The sequence below is a fragment of the Pseudorasbora parva genome, chromosome 8 (genome assembly GCF_024679245.1).
Source record: "Pseudorasbora parva isolate DD20220531a chromosome 8, ASM2467924v1, whole genome shotgun sequence".
Lineage (NCBI taxonomy): Eukaryota > Metazoa > Chordata > Actinopteri > Cypriniformes > Gobionidae > Pseudorasbora > Pseudorasbora parva.
The window spans coordinates 5088378-5110458 of NC_090179.1; the positions used below are offsets into that span (position 1 = coordinate 5088378).

The window sequence follows — 22081 nt, forward strand, 5'->3', positions numbered from 1 at the left end:
ACAACAGACATCTTCTTCCGAAATGCATTTATTGTGTTTTGTCTGAGTGCAAGTAATTCATTATACGATAAATAATATATCCTCTAATTTTCTTAGTGATATTTGGTGCCAATTTATCAGGAAGTGACAATTTTGTTCTCTTCGACTCACTGAATGATAATGCTACTTTATTGACTAGTGATTCATTGCATTAAGTTAAATTCGCAACTTTGGATGTAAACGTAGCTATTTTTAGTTAATGTTAGCAAATGGAAATCAACAAATGGAACCGTATTGTAAAGTGTTACCAAATTGGCTGCAAAGCCTCTTGTCGTTTCACGTCTCAAGGGTTAGTTCTCTAGCCTGACAAGCCAGAGCCACATCCAGATGTTTGGTCTGGAAACTCACCATTGACAGCTCAATCCGAGGGGCGGATAAACGGTTGTGTTTCAAACTCCCTCTGCACGCGATAGGATAGCGCTACACCAACCAGAGCAACGAAGGTGAAGTGAAGCTCGCTGACTGATTAAATATTCGCTGTATCCGGTCGGCTAAACTCAGAACACATCTTCCCTTTTTAAGAATGACTTCAGTGCCGCTCTTTGTTCTTTTCTCAGAGAAAAGCTTAACTCCAAGTCTTCCAGAGTCGCGGTCAAAGCTGATTCGAAAGACCGTGCGCCAGTTTCTGTGTTTACTAGAAGCACACAAACACAACTCGGCCGTCGTCATTATGGCCCCGCCCACCGACTCTATACACGATGTGATTGGCCCGACAAGAGTTAGGGGAATACAGCTCAGAAGGGTAATGAGAGTTGCTAGACGACACTCATGGGCAGATTAGATTTGCTGCCGCTAGGGTGCGGCTATAAGTTCTCCCAAAAATGAATTCAACTCTTTCATCACCCTCGTCTATCTTCAGAACTCAAATGAAGTCATTTGTGGCACTTCATGTGTGCTAAGGTTTCGTCTCAAGTGTGCTTTTGTTCTGCAGGTGGAGCGGGATGCCAAGGAAAATACTGCGGGAGGAGAAGAAAGTAAACGATCTCTTCAGATGTGAAGTGACCTCAAGAAACATGGTGCTACTGCATGCTCTAGAATGTACTTTTGATACTCAAACAAACAATCCCATCATGCACAAGTGTTATGTTTTGTGTTGATAGTAAATATTTGTAACAAATCCAAAATCCATGAAACGTTTGGTGTTTTGTGGCATTAATTCCAATCCTGATTGTTTATGGCACATTCCATCATGTTACTGTTTCCTGTTGTAGGGTTGCATATATAACCGGGTTCATTAGATATCAATGCTATTGTGTAAATGTAAAGGTTTTAAGCACCGACCTCTTCGTTTTGGAGTTCTGAGACCACCCGAAGCTCTTTTGTTCAGTTGCAGTCATGATTCTAGCTCTCTAGACTCTTAAAACAATGGCATTGCTTGCCATCATACGTAGTGTCTTGCCTGCACAAGATCTTTTCCCGTCCTTGCCGTTTCGAGTAAGTGAAAGCATTGAGCTCCAGGAGTCCTGTCATACTGCTGATTAAACTCTGGGTTGAAACACTTCACATCTGGCCGTGCTTCAGCTTAGCGGTTTGCTTGTTATTTTTGACCCTTCACCAGCTTTCTGTGCAGATGAGCCAGTCCCGTATGGGTGAATCCCCTCCACACACACACACAAAAAGAAAGAAAGAAAATTATGCCTATTTTTTGGAGACAATTAAGTAATCTTATTACAGTAATGCGTTCTGAGCTTTTACTTTTAAGGGGTTGTTTTGTAATTATTTGTAATCATTAATTAAGCTCAATATTAATGTTATATTCTCATTACTGTAGTACAATCCTTTTTTATTTAATGTTCTTGACATATTTTGTGAGATTCGCCCCGCTCATGAAGCATTAGCAAGCGTCTTTTGATTTGAGACACTCCACCCATGTTTTTATAAGTAGGCAATAATATGCATGCAAATGCAGTTAAATACATTATGCGAAGAGAGCTTTGTGGATGGCTGAACGAACGCATCGCAACATTCATTCCTGCACACCGTGTGAAGTATGAAGAGCTTTGCTCTGATTATGCTAAGATCAAGCGGAACGACAGCTTGTGTCTAATATTAATCACCTTGTGGACATCTATTTTGGCATCTGTCCGGTGAAGGGAACAAACTGAAAGTAAACGTGTAAAATAGTAATCATTATGTACATTATGTATGTTTAAACCTGGAAGATTAACATGTGTGCTTATGTTTTTCCCTGGACCCGGGGACTACAGGTGCTTCCATCATTTGACCGAGAATGTGTTTCTTTAATCATTGTGTATTCACATAGAATTAGTTTATATATATAAATACATACACAAATCATATGCGTACAGTAAGTTGGATCATTATCAACAGGTTACTTTGCCTAATGTTGTTTGTTTTGCACCATTTGAACTTGACATGTTGACCAATTATCAAGTTTGTACACATCATATGACAATAATTTTTCTTTTTTTGCTTTAAATAGCTTATGCATTGTAGTCACTGTGGAACTTGCAAAACTGTGTGTGATATTTTAAGATGTGAGTGTATGTGTGTAGGTTATGTACGTAAATCCCCCCGAACTGTGTGTGTGTGTGTGTGTGTGTGTGTCTGTCCCAAAAGCCTCACTAGCCAATGTATTATCAAACATATAATGTGTCAGTTTTTGCTATATTTGGTTGATACTGTTTTTCGATCCATCTGGACACTTTATTATGTATTAATATACCTGGTGCTGTATTTGACCTGCCTGTGAGCCCTACCAGGTCTTCTCTATTGTGCCGTAGGATTTCCATCTTATTTAAATAAAGGGGCGGGGCTATTGCACTTTTTCCACAACCTATATTCTGACTAGTTCCCGGAAATCCCGGCATTTTACCTGCTCTAGTGAAAAAGGAAATAAAATATTTTAAATAAATATAACAAAAAGTGTCTCTTGGTATGCATGATTGTGTCAAATGCTGAATACATGTTTTTCTGTTGTTGTCAAAGTATACTAAAGCACTGAGCCCCAAGAAACTGTGGCTTACAGTGATTTTAGGACAACTAAGGGATGTTGTGTCTTCCCTAAATCCCCCTCATCTTTTCAGAAAACACTGCTTCATGGGATTGGTACTTTTATATTAAAGTTACAACATATACCTGCAAGCTTCCATAAAATACAAGTGCTGGTCATATATCATCAAAAAGTTGATTTATTTCACTAATTCCATTCAAAAACTTGTATATTATACTCATTCACTGCACACAGACTGATATATTTCAAATGTTTATTTCTGTTAATTTTGATGATTATAACTGACTACTAGGGAAAATCCCATATTCAGTACCTCAGAGAATTAGAATATTGTGAAAAGGTTCAATACTGAAGACACCTGGTGCCACGCTCTAATCAGCTAATAAACTCAAAACAACTGAAAAGGCCTCTAAATGGTCTCTCAGTCGAGTTCTGTAGGCTCCACAATCATGGGAAGACTGCTGACCTGACAGTTGTCCAAAAGATGACCATTGACACCTTGCACAAGGAGGGCAAGACACAAAAGATCATTGCAAAAGAGGCTGGCTGTTCACAGAGCTCTGAGTCCTAGCACATTAATAGAGAGGTGAAGGGAAGGAAAAGGTTGTGGTAGAAAAAAGTGTACAAGCAATAGGGAAAACTGCACCCTATTGAGGAGAGGAGAGGATTGTGAAACAAAACCCATTCAAAAATGTGAGGGAGATTCACAAAGAGTGGACTGCAGCTGGAGTCAGCGCTTCAAGAACCACTGCGCACAGACGTGTGCGAGACATGGGTTTCAGCTGTCGCATTCCTTGTGTCAAGGTACTCTTGAACAACACACAGCATCAGAAGCGTGTCGCCTAGGCTAAAGACAAAAAAGACTGCTGAGTGGTCCAAAGTTATGATCTCTGATGAAACGTAAATTTTGCATTACCTTTGGAAATCAAGTTTTCTGGAGGAAGAGGAGAGGCACACAATCATAGTTCCTTGAGCTCCAGTGTAAAGTTTCTAGAGTCAGTGATGGTTTGGGCTGTCATGTCAAATGCTGGTGTTGGTCAACTGTGTTTTCTGAGGTCCAAGGTCAAGGCAGCCATATACCAGGAAGTTTTAGAGCACTTAGGGTACTTTTCATGTTCATACTTTTCAGTTGGCCAAGATTTCTTAAAATCATTTCTTTGTATTGGGATTTTCCTTAGTTGTCAATCAGTGCCGTTTCTAGGCATAGGCAAACTAGGCGGTCGCCTAGGGCGCCAACAGCTGGGGGGCGCCAGTGAGCCCCCGCCCCAACAAGATTTTTTTAGTTATTTCATATATATTTTATTATTAATATTTCGTACTTTTGCTATTTCAAGGCATTATGATTAGTTGCGATTATTGGAGTGAAGTCGCCATGGTGATAGTGGCGCTACTGTAATGAAATGAGATCATGTAGAGGGCGGCAGGGAACGTCGTCATCCGTGGCGTTGTAACGCTTGTGTCCGAGTGAAAAATGCGGTGTAGCGTCTGTGTCACGAGTCAGTAGTGCTTCTGCATCCGGGTTGCCAGATCTGCTTTAGTTACCACAACTGCATATCTACAAATGTTCCTGCTGATCCTGCAGCCGATTTGGCAACCTCGAGTCAGGGGGAGGGGGAGAAGAAATATACGCTCTAAAGAAAGTGATTGCAGTACCAGCTTTGGCCACAATCCTACATACACCTTTAAAGCTACACTGTGTGATATTTTCCCCCATCTAGCAGTATAAAGGTATATGACCATCCAGTGAATAATAGTTTCTGTTCCTCTCAATTTTAATTTCGTTTTAACTCCTACAGTGGCCCATTTAGTCCAAGATTAACATGGCAATCCCCCTCTTCACATTCGACACGGTGCCATCGAGTGTTAAAATGCGAAAAGCGAAGCTTGAATTTACGGTTATGTCCCTCTTTGGCAAATGTACTTTCAAGATGGAGGGCCAGCATTCGAACCCCTCACACGTATGTGTCACGACCGGCTCCAAGCCGTGACAAATAAAATGGAGGACATAGTGGATTGGTAAGGTGAAGAACAGAAGTATTTATTTAACATAAATAAGAAAATGTATATAACAATAAATCAATACAAAAAATAACTACAATCTCTGTCTGACAATAGGTGTTTAACAGTCAAACAGAAGCAAGTTCAAAATAATAAAAAAAAACATTACAAAGCAAACGGGAGCAAACAACTCTCAAGCCGCTCGCATGTTAGTGCCAGAATCCCTGTAGCTCTCTCAAGCTACCCGAAACCCCTCTCACTCTCAAAGGCTCAGCTTTAATAAGGGAAGAACCAGGTGCACATCCTTCACTCAATGAGTCTGCCCAGGTGCACATCATTCTCTCAATGAGTCTCACAGCCACACCCACCGGTCCGTGACAGCAGGGGTAACGGGAGACCCGTCACATATGTATTTTCAATGGCATATTATCAACTTACGAGAATACTTTATTACTTGAAAGAAGTAAATATACATTAAAGCAGCACTAGGTAACTTTTCAACCTTCATAATATATTTTCAAGACTCTTGTGATGATAAATCGACTTACAATAGGTTGAATGACACGTCTGCCATAGCCTGACGGGGTCTGTATCGTTTTTAATCGTACTTTTAAACTTCGGGTTTCGGGTAGTAACCCGAGAACAAAAAGAACTACAAAATTCGACTGCTTTACGGCATATACGTCACTTCCACCAACACACACACTTCCTTACATTCGGACGTGCGAGCCCAACTTTGTTCGTCGGATAATATAGTCATGTCCGAAGCAGCAGAGACACATAAGAAAGAAAAGGTTTTGTTGGAGGAAAGCAATAAGAGGAAACGAGAAAGTGATGGGATTAAAGGCAGGACGAGGATCAACATGTGACCAGCGTTTGCTCGTCGGCGTGAGCTGAAGGAGGCGTGCCCGACCGATGCTGTCCTGCTTGTTACGGTGAGCTACCACTCAAACACTGAACTGAAGTATCATATAGATTCTGTAAAACGGTAACCAATAGACTACTATAATGACGCTGGCTTGTAAACGTGAGCATCGTGATTATTTGGCGTTTGAAAAAAATAAAACCCATGAAATGATATTCATATGACCTGCTGAAACATATGCCACTGACTGTACCTGGGATGAAGACATTTCACACGCGACGCCAGAAGAACACCTGCATGTGAACTCCTCCTGCAGTGTTCAGGGGAACTGTTAGTGCTGCACCGACCCGCGGGCCGCTTTTATGAAGTTATTTGGCCCGCACCGCACCACTGTATATGTTTTTACAACCCGCCCCACACCCGCGACCATTAAATAGACATACGGGGTCCGCGGGTTATGAGACGACCCGCGCATCACTAGTTCAGGGCTATCAGGGCTGTCATGTCAACAAATGCACGTGCGATGGCATCCCCTGATGTAGGATTACAGAGCTTACGACAGTAGTTGAGGACATTATTTTTTCCCAACTGTAGGGGGACCCCGAGAGCAAAAGTTACCAAGTGCTGCTTTAATGAGCACATATATTTTTGAAAGAACTAAGTGTTTTTTAGCTAAGAATAAACTAAAAAAGTTACACAGTGTAGCTTTAAAGCATGTTTATCAGACATTCTGGAAGACACAACAAGTGAATAGGGAAAGAAATTACAAATCAATATTCCTATGAAATTTTCATTTCATGTTGCACCATTAACACACTGATATGCTAATTAGACACCGTGTATAGATACATAGTCTTGAATGGGAAAATCCAAGTATGGCCATTTTACCCAGATATTGTACCCAGATATATTGAAGTAAAATGGTATATTAATGGATTTTGTTATATCTTTCATAACATAGTTGAGAATCATCTTTAAACAAAAACTTTTTTTTCCTATACATAAAATGTCATGTTATTTCATTTTTTTAAACAAGTCCTGGTGTCAACTGCATAACATAATATCATAACATGAATAAAATATAATTTTTCCAAAAAAAAATCAATTTGTTTCATATGCTCTAAAGTTAAACTATGGAAGCCTGTTTTCGCCACCAAATAAAACAAATAAAAAGAGTAATTACTTTTTTCTCACAGTTGCGAGTTATAAAGTCACAAATCTGAGCTATAAACTCGAAATTGCATGTTATGAAGTCACAATTCTGACTTTATAACTAGCAATTATGGTAAAAATGACAAAATGTCAATATAATTACGCATAATTTACTAAAGAGTGTGACGGATACATTGTAAAAGAAGTTACATACAAAATAATTATTTTTAAGCCCCAAATAAAATGTAGATATTTTAATAGGCTACATCATGCATTAATAAATCAAAACAGCCATTGTCACCATTGTCTTTTAAATAATTGTAAGTTCTTGTATCAAAATGTAACAACATCAGTGTCACAAAGTATCCAAGTATAAACATATTTTGACTATGACCTCATTCCAGGGCGATTGTGAAAGCGCATGCGCAGACAACTCCCATTATTTTCCAGGGATAGCGTACAGTTGGCCCGTTTTCCTGGACTCCTACTACGGCGAAGGCTGCTGTCGTTCCTCGGGAAGTGCCCAGGCTCGTCCCACAATGCGCCAGCGGACTCACGCCTACATACAAGCTTAAAACCTCCAGCTAATCAGACAGCAGCGTGACGTGAGCCTCGGTAATATTCATGAGACGCGCGCCTTTCCCATAGTAGGTGCGTCACAGTGGCGGCAGCCTGGAGCAGCTGGCCGCATTTCTCCAGTCAGTCTGATCGCAGAGGGGAGTTTCTGTTGCGGTCCGAGGCTTGAATGAGGTTGATGCTGCTCTGTTGCACCTGGAAGGACGAACGCATGGGAGAGGAGGAAGGTGAGTCTGTCTGTGTCATGATAATAAAGAGTCTGGAGGAGCTGCGCATCTTCACCAGATGCTGATGCTGTGCCTGCGCGCCCACAACAACACGCTTCTTGATTACCACTAAATATGACACAAAATATCCGCTTTAAGGTGTGCTGCTACAGATGAGCTATTAAAGAAAGCGCACTTGTGTTCTGCTGAGTGTTTTCCGCACTGTCCTGCTGCAGTAACACACACACACACACACTAGTGCGGGAAATATTCACTCATTTAGGGCCTGAGTGTCTTTTCATCAAACAATCCTGTTCTTCATTTCTATCTCTCTTACTTACATCAGTTTAATTTAAAGAGCCAATATCAGGCTTTGTTGATATTGATACACAAACATTGTTGTGTTTAGTGGATGTGTACCATGGTATTAAGCACAGGGTTCCCAGTGACCGCGGGTGTTTCTAGCCCGTCTCTATCGGAATGATCAGGCCAGTATTGCTTCAATAAAGCTTATCAAAGTCTTAAACATTCTTAGAGATTTTAAGCCATTAAAGCGCGAAACGGCACGAAAGTAACTTAATTCGTAATTGGTACTCGCGGGCTGTGATAGATTGTGTGTGTGTGCGCGCCTGCAGAAAGCCACCTCTCAGACAGCACGCAAGTACACACAAAATGCTGTCTTGATGAGTATCTATGTCAACACAGTCGGTTGTGTCTTATGTGGACGAATAATAAATAGAAAAATATCGGATGTGTCAATATAACGGATCCGTGCAGTAGGTCTTAAAGCGACAGGAGGCTCTTATACTTGCCAGGAACATCAAAAACATGGATTTTAAAGTGTAGTATTAAGATTTCCAGGTTAAAACAACGCGCGTCTGTCCACTGAGTGTCTTAATGAAGACACCAAAATATTAATGACTTAAACTATATAAATGTATCAGTGCAAAATGTTGCTACCTCAAATGATTTCAGTGAAATCCCATTGAAAATCCTTCTGGCGATTCAAGATAAAACATTTTTATTATAATGAATATTTTGTAATATGAGTGGAGAGTTGGAAATTCATCAGCCAGAAATGTGGGAATGTACAGTGATACTGTATTTATACTTTGACATGCTGTTCCAAAGGACATCTGAAACTACACAACTAAACCAAAATGTCATGGAAGTTCAATAGCACTTTATTTTTAGTTACATTTTGCATATTATATGTGATGGTATTCTGGTAAATGATTCATCTGCATCTGGTCCTCATGTGAGGGTGAGTATGTGACTGTGTGTATGGGATTACAGATAACTTCTGTTTGTGTGCGCGTGCGCGTGTGTGTGTGTGTGTGCGCGTGTGTGTGTGTGATAGACACTGATGTGTGATGATGTAGTGAATGTGGTTTGGTCTGTCAGACGCCACACGTCCGTCACTGATGTAGGGAGTCATCGACTCACTGTCTGTCACATTCAACACACACCACTGGTTTAGAAATAAGTAACACTCCTGCAAAGACACACTGCAGTTGACATAGGGATGCACAACTCGAATGATAAAAATGTCAGTTTTTGATGACTGTAGTAAGACTGCTCAACATAACTCTGCAGTTTCACTGATCCCAGCTCTTCCTTCTGCTACAAACGGTGCAGAAAGACGCCGCTAGAGCCTACACACTCCATACACCACATTAAGAGTGTGGAAGATTAGTTTTTTATGAGAATTCATTTAGATATACTGCAGAAAGCTGCCTTTGCTAAGTCTTGAATGTTTATTTGACAGTTTTTTTGGATGCTGTGCTGTAGTAAGCGGTCCAATATCCGAGACGATGAAGAACAGAGAGTGTGTGTCAGGGAATCCTCACATCTCGTCATCACGTTCATTGTGAATGAACTGCAGTGAAGGTTCATTGGTGAAATGGGACACATTCACCACACCATCATTTATCGTTCGGGGCGGCAGCGGCAGTGGTTCAGTGGTTCATGTAGATTGTCTACAAACCGAAAGGTTGGTGGTTCGATCCCTGGTTCCACCTGACCAAGTGTCAAGACACCTAACCCCAGCTGCTCCCGACGAGCTGGATGGCGCCTTACATGGCTGGCACCGCCGTCGGTGTGTGAATGTGAGGCAATATGTAAAGCGCTTTGGATGGCCGTAGGGTCTGATAAAAGCGCTATATAAATGCAGTCCATTTACCGTTCAGTATTAACAAAATGTGGTGACACTTTATTTTACAGTGTCCCTTTTACAAATCATGAGCTTATTATAGTTAAAAATTTAATTATGCAGAATTACAAACACATTCATATTACTCTATACTTTTTTTTCTCATAATAACAAGGGCACCTTAAAAAAGTGTATCCACAAATGCAAAAAGCGGACTGACGCTCCTCACCTAAAGGACCTCATGGCATATGTTTGGCGTGTGTTTCTCTCAGTTCTGCGCATGTCCAGTGTCCCCCTCAGTGAGGTCGATCCTGACACCCTGAGCTGATCTGTGTTTGCAAAAATGAAAACAGAATGGATTTTTTATGGTGATTGTATTTAGCATGAATAATTGATGAATTATTGATTGGTCGGCCCAAGAGGTCATGTGTTTCTCAAGTCTGCCACACATTTGGCTGCCGATCATCACTGGGCTGCATTGTGTTCATCCACATCTCTAGTTTCCGCTATTTATAATGACATTGTGTATAATAATCTGTAACTGCAAAGTTTAGTGAGATTTAATAAATCATTTATATTGGCATCATTTACATTTATCATAAATCTAAAAAAAAAATCTTAAAGATATACATGCATGCGTGTGTGTGTGTGTGTGTTTATACATAATAATTATACACAGTACACTTGTATTATGTGAACAAAGTATTGTATGCTATTTATTGTTTGACAGCATTAATATTTTTTAATACTTTTTGTATTGTAGAGTGACAGTTTTCTATTTTTTTATATATTTATTCCATTTCATAACTGCTTCATTCGGTTCTGAATAAAGTTCAAGTCAGTTAGTAAAAGAACGGCTGACTAATTTAACACTTTAAAGAGAACACATTCCTTTGATTTTGTTTTTGGCTCTGTTAGGCTTTCATGATTGACTGTTCAAAAAACACATGACTTTTTCCATATTCCCCAGCTCCTCTTTTCCTAGTCTGTGTCAGTAATGCTCTGTCTAGTTCCTGTCTCTATGAAGCCCCTCCTTCTGAAAAGCACGGTGTGCTCTGATTGGTCAGCGGGAGCGGTGTGTTGTGATTGGTCAAAGCGTTTTGAGCGTGTTTGGGAAATGTCCCACCCCTTCCGATAACTACTGACTAACTCAACCCTGTAATGTGTTTATTCCTGGAAGAACTATGAGACTATGATGTCCATGTTTCAGAGAGTTCAGAAACACTGACACTGATAGAGAGAAGAACTCCCTGTGCTTTGGCTCTTTGCAGAGGTTTTTCATGCGCGAAAAGCAACATTACCCTCTAATGCTGCATTCACACCAATGGGCAAATTCGAGTCTATCGTGTCTTGTTGGACACTTGAACATTTTGAATCCATTCGCACGGATAAAGTGAATTGGACACATGAATAAATTGAGCGTTTGAAGCGAAAGACGCTCATTCAAGGTGCCCCAGGAGCTCAGCTCTCTCACTCCTGTATGTAAATGACTCGGTGTTTCTCATCCGACACTTCACCATGTGACCGCAGCAAGCAGGCTTTGACTTCCTATGAGTAAGGGTGTTTTCACACTCGGTCCTTTTCAGGGGTCTGAGCGCGGTTTGCATGATTTTTGGCCCATACGTGAACACTCCTAACGATCTCAGACCGTTTTAAAGCGAACTGAGCCGAGAGCATCACAGGAGGTGGTCTGGGTACGGTTCGATCTCATCTAATGGTACGGTTCACTAAAAACACGTAGTCTGAACACAAACCGCTCTGGCCTTACTTGATTTTTTCTGTTCGTGAATTCCAATGTAGTTTGGTCATCAGATGCCTCCGTACAAATCAGCTGTTCATCATGGCTGATTCTTCTGACAAATCTCTACGAATGATTCGTTCACAACATACACTTGTTTATTGCAATTTCAACCGCTTCCACACTGAGATGCAGCTGTGCGCCTTGCCAGTTTAAAATTGTGTTACGAGCGCCTAAAGCACATTTACAGAAGCCCGCTGTCACAGCGCGTGTACTAAATGGAATATTTAGCGTCTTAATGCATTTTTTTAAAGTGTCAAAACACACAAGTTTCACATAAACAGCTGGTTTTGTCTTAAAGGTGGGGTAAGTGCTATCTGGTAACCGTTGTTGGTATTTCAAATCACCAAAACAAACACGCCCCTACCCCCAAAAGGGTCTCGCCCCTATTTTGATAGCGCCGCCCCACACATACGTAAACCCAGAGGCATCAACGGCTATGGCAGAATCTCTGTGTATCTAATCCAGGTCGAATATTCAATGAAAAATCATCCCTTCTATCACAATTATGACCAGATTAGAGTCATAGCCATCACAAAAACACACACAAACCGTTCTCATGAACAACTCTAACACAAGCACACAGTCCAGCTAACGACATATTACAATTATGACTGGATAAGGGTTATATAGATCATGAAAAGAGGAAACAAACATATATTAGGAGTATAGTATCTTACTTGTCGGAGACACTAGCTGCGTTTCCATTACAGATTTGCGAAAAACTTTTGCGATATTTCTTAAATGTCGATAAAAAACTGTTGCGAAATGACAGCGTTTCCATAGCTGCAGTTATGCTACTAAAACATATTACTTTCCTCTCGCGATAGGTCAGTCCAAAATGATGGCACTTGGTAGGTTTGTACATCCCATCCATCACACTAGCCATTATTTTTATTGGAAGGAGACGTGTGTGTTATCCAAGAATTAATGGCAAGGAAAGCCCCTTAGGTTACTTAAGCGGCACGGATATGAGGTGTGTGTGTGTGTGTGTGTGTGTCAGATCTGCTTCAAGGTCTTCATGATAATGTAGCATTTCTGTGTTTAGAATCCAGTATTACTGTAATCCTATATTGTCCTTTATGAGTTTAATAAAGAACTCCGTCTCGTCTTCTCTCCAAACCGAACCATCATCTGTAAAGAATGATCGGCTTTTAAGCGCGGCAGGTTGACGCATATAGAGAAGAGCGAAATGTTTGAATTTGCATGTTAACTCAAATGTTTTATTTTTATTTTCACCACTTTTGTTATTTTGGCTAGATATTTCGTTTGATTGGCATTTGAACTGAATTTAGAAATGCTTTGGAAAAGAAAAAATTGGCATTTAATAAACAAAATATTTTTTTTGAAATGGAGACCGCGTTTGGAGTGAGTGCATGCAAAATAATTATTTCTCCGAGTCCACAAATAAAAATAGACAGTTTATAGTTTATAATTATGTCTTGAACTGTAGAGCTAAAAATGACAAGAGTATTGTAAATTGTTTCATCTCTCTTAAAGGAAGAAGGAAAAATGAGACCGTCGGCGCTTTTATCGGCCGTGGGTTAAAGAAAACATAGCCTAACTACGAAACTAAATAGGCTACGTTTAGGCCTAAACATTAGCCTGTAATATTATTATTTTAATGTATATGTTGGTTATGAAAAGTGAGCAGCATGAGTAAGAATCGCAATATGTTTGAGACCTGGGGAGTCACATGATTTTGATCACTTCGAGTTTTATTTTCTAGAAAGTCTTTCTTAAAAAATATATTTAGTTTTGTATAAATTGTATTTTTATTTTGATCGATGTTTCATCAATTAAATGCCTGTTTATTAGATAAGAAGCAAACTAAGATCGTCTGGAATGGATTGACGTATGTAACTGGCCTGTTTCCTCTGCCTTTGAGTAAGGCTGAAAATACAGGCTGGCTCTTTCTGTTTTAATACATTTCTTGAATATATGTCTTAATTACAGTATATATAGCCTGTAGTCCTTATTAGGAGAAAATATATGTCCTTTTAACTACATTATCTTGTTATTACGACACAATTGAGTGGAAAATATAATATATAGGCCCTATGTTGCAGCAATACGTCACCGCAACAGGTGACATGTAAATGCGAAAAAAACGTTTCCAATGCAGTTTTGCGAAAATGTCCTTTTTCGAATCGCCTGAAAAACCACCTCATGAGAGCGTAAAAACTTTTTTGCGATATATGGGAGTTTTTGCGAAATTGCCGCGTTTCCATTGGCCGTATTTTCAATTCGCAATTTCAATTTGCGCAATTTGAAGGGTAATGGAAACGCGCTTATTGTGTGAGCTGATCTTGAAGCACACGGTGATGAGATTTAGACGCTCCATACGGTGTGGAAATGAACGGGTCTTTATCATCGCTGAAGTGAGACACAATACGATCACAAATGGACAAACAAGCGAAGATGACACACGAGCATAGTCAAGCAGCATATATTAGGCTAGTTCTCGGCTAATGTCCGTCATGTGTGACTCGTGTGTTTTGAATAATGACGAGCACAGAGTGAGAGCGAGCGCTCTTCTCACCATCAATAGTAGACACGCCCCTTACCTGCTGATTGGCTACAAGTTTGTTATTCCTCTCGGCCCGAGTCCTTTTTCTAAAACGGTTTTGAAATAAGACTTACCCCACCTTTAAGTGAATGTAAACATCTGCATTACTAGACTAATATAAGAATCAGTGGAGTACGTCACAGTGAAGAATATGCAGTTTTCATATTGCATAATGCATGTGATTATTCCATATTTACTTGAATGCTGATTTTAGGCATACTTATACTTTACCTGGAAAATGTAAAGCCGTTAATTTAATTTGCATCTTTCTTTTTTATTTTTTATTGCATTGTTTATTTTTTGGTACTATCCTTTTAAAGAGATAGTTTACCCAAAAATGAAAATGTGATGTTTATCTGCTGACCCCAGGGCATCTGAGATGTAGGTGTGTTTGTTTGTTCAGTGGAACACAAATGAAGATTTGTAACTCAACCGTTGCTCGTATAATGCACGTCATTGAGGTCTAATTAGCATTATTAGAATATAATTAGAATATCTTGGTTATTGAGGAACCCAAAGAGCAACAGTCTGAACACAACGGGGTTTGAGTCCACATTCCTACTAAAGTGAACCATAAAGGATCTGAGTCCTCTTTCAGGTGCAGGGACAGTGTGAATGTGAAGAGAACTGGGTCTTTTTTTACTTGGTTCACCCCTGGGTTCACCTAAAGGAGTCTGAGTTCGGCTCTTTTAAAGCTACACTGTGTGATTTTTTTTCCCCCATCTAGTGGTGTAAAGGTATATGACCATCCAGTGAATAATAGTTTCTGCTCCTCTCAATTTCGATTTTGTTTCAACTCCTACGGTGGCCGATTTAGTCATGGCTTCCAGTTCGACCTCTTCGGTGAGTGTTGCTTCAAGTGATGAGGTTACTTTTGAAAACTATTTAATTTGCCAAATGATCTATGATCAAATTAATCTATGTAAAATGAATAATAGTTTTACGTTTTCGTTATTTTTAACCATTTCATTGCTAACATCAGCTATCAGGTTCCCAGACGAATGCAAGCTAATCTTAGTAAAGTAACTTTTATCAGTGCTATCGTTGTTCTGTATATTGTACGACATCACTAGCGTAAGGCAAACAAATTATAATGCAATTAAAATATTAATCTCATGTTATCCGTCATAGAACACGGATTTATGTTATAAGGTAAACAATACTTTTTCATCATTGACGCGAGGAAAACTATCCTAGACGTCGTTCTAGTGTTATGCTCAGCACACCATGATATAATTAGCCAAGCAACAATAAAACTTCCAATATACACAAATAGGCTGAATTAATATTACCTGTCGAGAAGAAAGCAGGCAACGTCGGCGTTCTTTTTAAAATCGTTGCTCCTCATGAGCTCTTTCCATCTTTGTCGGGTTCTTCCAAAAACTTTTCAGGAGGCATTCATAAAGTAAACAAAATTCTTGATTTATTCAAGAGGGAAAAACAAATAACTTATACAAGGGTCACATCAAATTAAATAAATAACGAAATGCAAGGGGAAAACAAAGTGAGCTCTGGGTCTCTGATGTTATATGACCGGGATCCCTCACCAGAACTGCCTCACCATCGAAACCAAACTCATTTTTAAGAAATTAGACCAAACCATTGCCTTACCCAAGGGTCTCACAAATATCTCATTTCATGGTTTCACGTTTTTGAAAAATATTCACATAAACAAACTCCAGAAACATATGAAAACTCACATGCACCATAAAGCAATAATAGAAATAAATATACACAAAATATTATACACAAAAATATATCCATTCAAATTAACAAAAACACCCCTCAACAAATGATCCAAACACATATTAAACCAAACCCTACATTTCCCATAATTCCCCAAAATAATAATAAAAGGTTTCCGAAAACGGCACATCCGTTTAGTCCGATCTCCGCTCCATGCTGCAGTCATGGGCTTCGGCGAAAACCTCGGGTAAGGAAACAACTCAAACAAAATAAAATTGTTACACTCATAACTTTGTCTAGTGGAATTTATTCATTCTCTAGCGTGCACTCTAGTCATGAACGGGCGCTATCTCCTTTTTTAGATCTCAAATGCGCACACCCCTAGTACAACCGTTTGGTTAGGATTTTAACAAATACATAAAAATAAATAAAGCACAAACAATCTTACAACACCAACACAATGAGAATGTAATACCAAATATACACCAAAACAAATAAATAAATAAATAAATACAATATATGAATATAAAGAGGGGGAAAAAAATAAGTCAAACAATAACATTTCAAAATAAATATTCAAAATAAATATATAGCATATATGTGTGGCCTTAGCCTTCACATTTCCCCCCACCTAAGCATTCTCGCACGGAGAGCGAGAAAGAAAATCGGCGGCTATATTTTCGACCCCCGGACGATGCTTCACTGTAAAGCGGAAAGGTTGCATAGAGAGAAACCATCGCGTCAATCGAGAATTTGCATCCTTCATTCGACTCAACCATTTCAAAGCCTTGTGATCCGTTTCAATAACGAAATCTCGGCCGAGCAAATAATATTTCAATGAGTCAAGAGCCCATTTCAAAGCTAGACATTCTTTCTCCACCACGGAGTATCTAGTCTCTCTAGGAAATAACTTTCGACTCAAATACACCACCGGATGCCTCCCTTCAATTTCTTCCTGCATCAGGACCGCTCCTAACCCTACATCCGACGCATCCGTTTGCAGGACGAACGATTTCTCAAAATCAGGACTACGCAATATGGGTTCCTTGCTCAGCACGCGCTTTAATTCCCTGAACGCTTCTTCAGCGGCTACCGTCCACTGCACTTTATTAGGCTGTGTCTTTTTAATCAAGTCAGTTAACGGTGCCGCGATGGTTGAAAAATGGGGGATAAATTTCCGGTACCAACCGACTAAACCCAGAAAGGATCGAATTTGTTTTTTTGTAGCTGGAAGAGGACATGATCGAATGGCCCTTATTTTCTGCACTTGTGGCTTAATTATCCCATTTCCTAATACGTACCCTAGGTACTCAGTCTCGGTTTTCACTAATGAACATTTAGCAGGATTAATGGTTAAACCAGCGTTTTTAATTTGTTGAAAAACTATACGCAGATGTTCGAGATGACTCTCCCAAGAGGTACTAAAAATGACTACATCGTCCAAGTAAGCCGCTGCAAATTTTCCTAACTTATCCAAAACCGAATCCATCAATCTTTGAAAAGTTGGAGGTGCTCCGTGTAACCCAAACGGTAAAACTCGAAAATGCATTAGCCCCCTCGGTGTACGGAACGCGGTCAACTCTCGCGACTCTGCGTCCAAAGGCACCTGCCAGTACCCTTTACTCAAATCGATGGTACTGATAAATTTGGCCTTGCCGAGTTTTTCAGTTAACTCCTCAATACGAGGCATAGGATATGAATCGAATTTTGAGACGGAATTCAAATAACGGAAATCGATACAGAACCTAAGGGTATTATCTTTTTTTGGCACCAGTACCACCGGATTACACCATTCACTTTTCGACGGTTCTATTATACCAATTTGCTGCATCAATGTTACCTCATTTTCAAAAGATGTCAGCAAACTTTCAGGGATGCGGTAACTCATTCGTTTCGGACGAGCATTTTCATTAAGCACTATTCTATGCTTTATAAGCGGAGTGTAGCCTGGCTGACTTTTGAACAACTCAGGTTCACACAAATGTTGAATTTGAGCTCGATGCTCCACGGAAAGATGGCTGAGATCAACCGACGGCGAATGTTGGCTACCAGGCAAGTACTGTTCTTCCGTCTCCTCCTCATCCTCCACTAGTCTAATCAAATTTACGACCGCGCTCTCATCCTGTGGGTACCAGTTTTTCAACAAATTAATATGCAGTACTCGATGTGCTCGTGACTGTCCTGGGGTCGCGATCTCATACGTAGTTGTTCCTATTTTCCTAGTCACTTGAAACGGTCCCTGCCATTTGCCCAACAATTTATTTTCGGAGGTAGGAAGCATTACGAGAACCTTTTGACCTGGCTCAAAAGACCGCGCCTTTGTCTTTCGATCATACCACGTTTTTTGTCTTTTCTGGGCTTCCTTCAAATGGGCAGAAGCAAATTCGGTCATCTGTTGCAATTTTTGTCTCATGGCTAACACATAGTCAATAACGTTAGTTTTAGTTGACGTCACCGAATTCCCCTCCCAAAGTTCTCTGACAAGGGACAAAGGTCCCTGCACTTCGTGCCCATACATCAACTGGAAAGGTGAAAACCCAGTTGATGCCTGTGGAACCTCCCTATACGCAAACATAAGATATGGTAGCCACTGATCCCAGTCAGTCCCCACCTCATTCACGAATTTACGCAGCATTTGCACTAGCGTTTGATTAAATCTCTCAACGAGCCCATCCGTCTCAGGATGGTAGGGAGTTGTTTTTAACCCTTTTATTCCCAACAACTGATACACCTGCTGCAGAAATTGAGACGTAAAATTCGTATCTCTATCGGTCAATATTTCCTTCGGAATACCTACTCGTGAGAAAAACTGTACCAAACAGGACGCGACCGCCTTAGCTTTGATGTTTTTTAACGGAAACACCTCGGGAAACCGCGTCGCATAATCACAAATGACTAGCATATACTTATACCCGGTCTTACTACGTTCCAGCGGACCTACGATGTCCATTCCCAGCCGCTGAAAGGGAACATCAATGACTGGTAAGGGAATTAAGGGTACTTTATGGGGCCTGCGAGTTCCGCTATACTGACACTCAGGGCAAGCTTTACAAAATTCAGCAATATCTTTAGACATACCAAGCCAGTAAAAATGCTTACCAATCCTCGACTGCGTCTTTCGCCTCCCCAAATGTCCCGCCCACGGAATGGAATGCCCCAACGTCATCACGGTGCTCCGTATACTCACAGGTAACACCACTTGTAATTTATCCCCTGTTTTACGATACAGCAGGTCATTAATCACACAGAAATATTTTCCCTGACAGACTACTTCATTCTGCCCTTTCTGTATTGCCTCTTCCACCTGTGACCGCAATTCTGCAATTTCACGGTCCTCTTTCTGGACCTGCCTCACATCGTCAGGTATTGGAAGCTGATCAGCATTTAACAGTTTATCAGGGTTTTTTATTTCCCTAGACTGCACTACCGCGCTCTTAATTTTATCCTGCCTTCTTTCCCTTCTGGACTTCCTTATCTTAAACTGACTCACAGCTAATTCCGAATCAAAAAAAGGTAAAGACGACAGGGTATTTTCCTCATCACATTCACGCTGTTTGCTTTGAGAACGCGTCAGTACTATATTACAAGAATCTCGCACAGGTAACAAATCCATCAGAGCAGGGAAATCATGACCCAGAATTACTGGATATGGTAAATTCTGTGCAAGCCCTACCCTCATCAAATAGGTTTGCCCCTCTATTCCCATATACACATCAGCAACAGAATACTGCCGCTCCTCCCCGTGAACACATCTCACTATGACTGGCGCATTGCAACTAACCCATAATGGTACTAGTTCAGATTCAACTAACGTTTGCGTGCAGCCTGTATCTACCAAGGCAGTCACTTTCTTTCCATTCACCTCCACATTTCTGGTTACCTGTTTTAGGACGACAGAGTTAACAGATTCAGGTATGCTTTCTCTAGGCACATAACACATATTAGTCAGTGTTCTTGTCCACTGTGGGCACATTGGCTTTTTGTGACCCAACTGACCACATTTGTAACACTTAATAGTCTCTAAAACAGAGGCACCAGAGTTCTCAATTCGATTTACACTTGCCTCAGTTGAAGACTTACTACTTTGAGACGTTGAGCTCGGTCGTCGGAAAGATCGGTCCCGCGCTGTCTTCCAGCGTGCAAAACTCCAAGGCTCAGCTCTACGTTGCGCTGCCACGAAGACGTCAGCCAGATGTGCCGCTTCCTCAGCCGTAGACGGGCCGTGTTCTTTGATCCACGTCTGCAGATCTGGGCTAAGCATCCGGAGAAACTGCTCAAGGACAATAATCTCTCCAATCTCCTGCTTCGTTCTCTCTGCCGGTCTCACCCATTTCTGATACAGATCTTTTAGTCGAACATACAGCTCTTTAGGGGCCTCTTCTTCCAGCACTCCCATCTCACGGAATCTCTGCCGGTATGTTTCGTGGTTAATGGAATATTTCTTTAAGATAGCCTCCTTCACCAGCGCGTATTCACCTGCGTCCGCAACATCCATGGCCACGTACGCACTGCGCGCTTTGCCCGTTAACAACGGGACAAGTTTAATGGCCCAGTCTCCCCTCGGCCACCTGCACACCCCCGCAATTCGTTCAAATGTGGTTAAGTAATGCTCGATATCATCCGAGTCACTCAACTGTTGCATCTTCGGTTCGTTCAGCGCATATGCAGGGCTCATAATACGGGAGCTACTGGAAGCTCTTGGCAGCTCATCTGACTCGGCGGCTCCCCGGCCTTGCGCGTCCTCCAACGCAACTCGACGATTAACTTCACCTTGCAGTTGATGGAACTGATGCTGAAGCGACTTCCATCGCGTCTCTTGTCGAGCCGTCTCTTGCGTCCGACGGGCATCTCTTTCTTGCTGATCACTCAAAAACCGTTGAAACATACGCTTAAGCTCCCGCACATCTCCCTCAGCCTCCTCTTCGGCCCCTTGCTCCATCGCACCTGTCGCATCCTCCATCACGACTCCTCCCTCATCTGGTAGGACCTCAATATCAGCCGGAGCGACAACAGCACGCACTGCTCTCTTAGGCGCCATTTCTTCTACACTTGACTTGCTATGAACAGCCTCTTCATGGACCGAAAACCACCACTGCCACCATTTTGTCGGGTTCTTCCAAAAACTTTTCAGGAGGCATTCATAAAGTAAACAAAATTCTTGATTTATTCAAGAGGGAAAAACAAATAACTTATACAAGGGTCACATCAAATTAAATAAATAACGAAATGCAAGGGGAAAACAAAGTGAGCTCTGGGTCTCTGATGTTATATGACCGGGATCCCTCACCAGAACTGCCTCACCATCGAAACCAAACTCATTTTTAAGAAATTAGACCAAACCATTGCCTTACCCAAGGGTCTCACAAATATCTCATTTCATGGTTTCACGTTTTTGAAAAATATTCACATAAACAAACTCCAGAAACATATGAAAACTCACATGCACCATAAAGCAATAATAGAAATAAATATACACAAAATATTATACACAAAAATATATCCATTCAAATTAACAAAAACACCCCTCAACAAATGATCCAAACACATATTAAACCAAACCCTACATTTCCCATAATTCCCCAAAATAATAATAAAAGGTTTCCGAAAACGGCACATCCGTTTAGTCCGATCTCCGCTCCATGCTGCAGTCATGGGCTTCGGCGAAAACCTCGGGTAAGGAAACAACTCAAACAAAATAAAATTGTTACACTCATAACTTTGTCTAGTGGAATTTATTCATTCTCTAGCGTGCACTCTAGTCATGAACGGGCGCTATCTCCTTTTTTAGATCTCAAATGCGCACACCCCTAGTACAACCGTTTGGTTAGGATTTTAACAAATACATAAAAATAAATCAAGCACAAACAATCTTACAACACCAACACAATGAGAATGTAATACCAAATATACACCAAAACAAATAAATAAATAAATAAATACAATATATGAATATAAAGAGGGGGAAAAAAATAAGTCAAACAATAACATTTCAAAATAAATATTCAAAATAAATATATAGCATATATGTGTGGCCTTAGCCTTCACAATCTTGGAAAGGCCACTCCA

At 40.6% G+C, this 22081-nt stretch overlaps 2 protein-coding genes across 16 annotated transcripts in view; both read left to right on the plus strand.

Annotated features, from left to right (window-relative positions):
- Positions 1-2887, plus strand: part of elna (elastin a) — a 129720-nt gene extending 126833 nt beyond the window's left edge. For all 15 annotated transcript variants that reach the window (XM_067449957.1, XM_067449956.1, XM_067449959.1 and 12 more), the window contains one exon: positions 971-2887. In XM_067449957.1, coding sequence (XP_067306058.1) covers positions 971-1017 — 47 coding nt within the window. In that variant the 3' untranslated portion in view covers positions 1018-2887. The remainder of the gene's footprint in view (positions 1-970) is intronic.
- Positions 2888-7462: 4575 nt separating this feature from the next.
- The window catches only part of limk1a (LIM domain kinase 1a), a 105104-nt gene continuing 90485 nt past the window's right edge, over positions 7463-22081 (plus strand). The window contains exon 1 of the mRNA XM_067449975.1: positions 7463-7831. Coding sequence (XP_067306076.1) covers positions 7774-7831 — 58 coding nt within the window. The 5' untranslated portion in view covers positions 7463-7773. The remainder of the gene's footprint in view (positions 7832-22081) is intronic.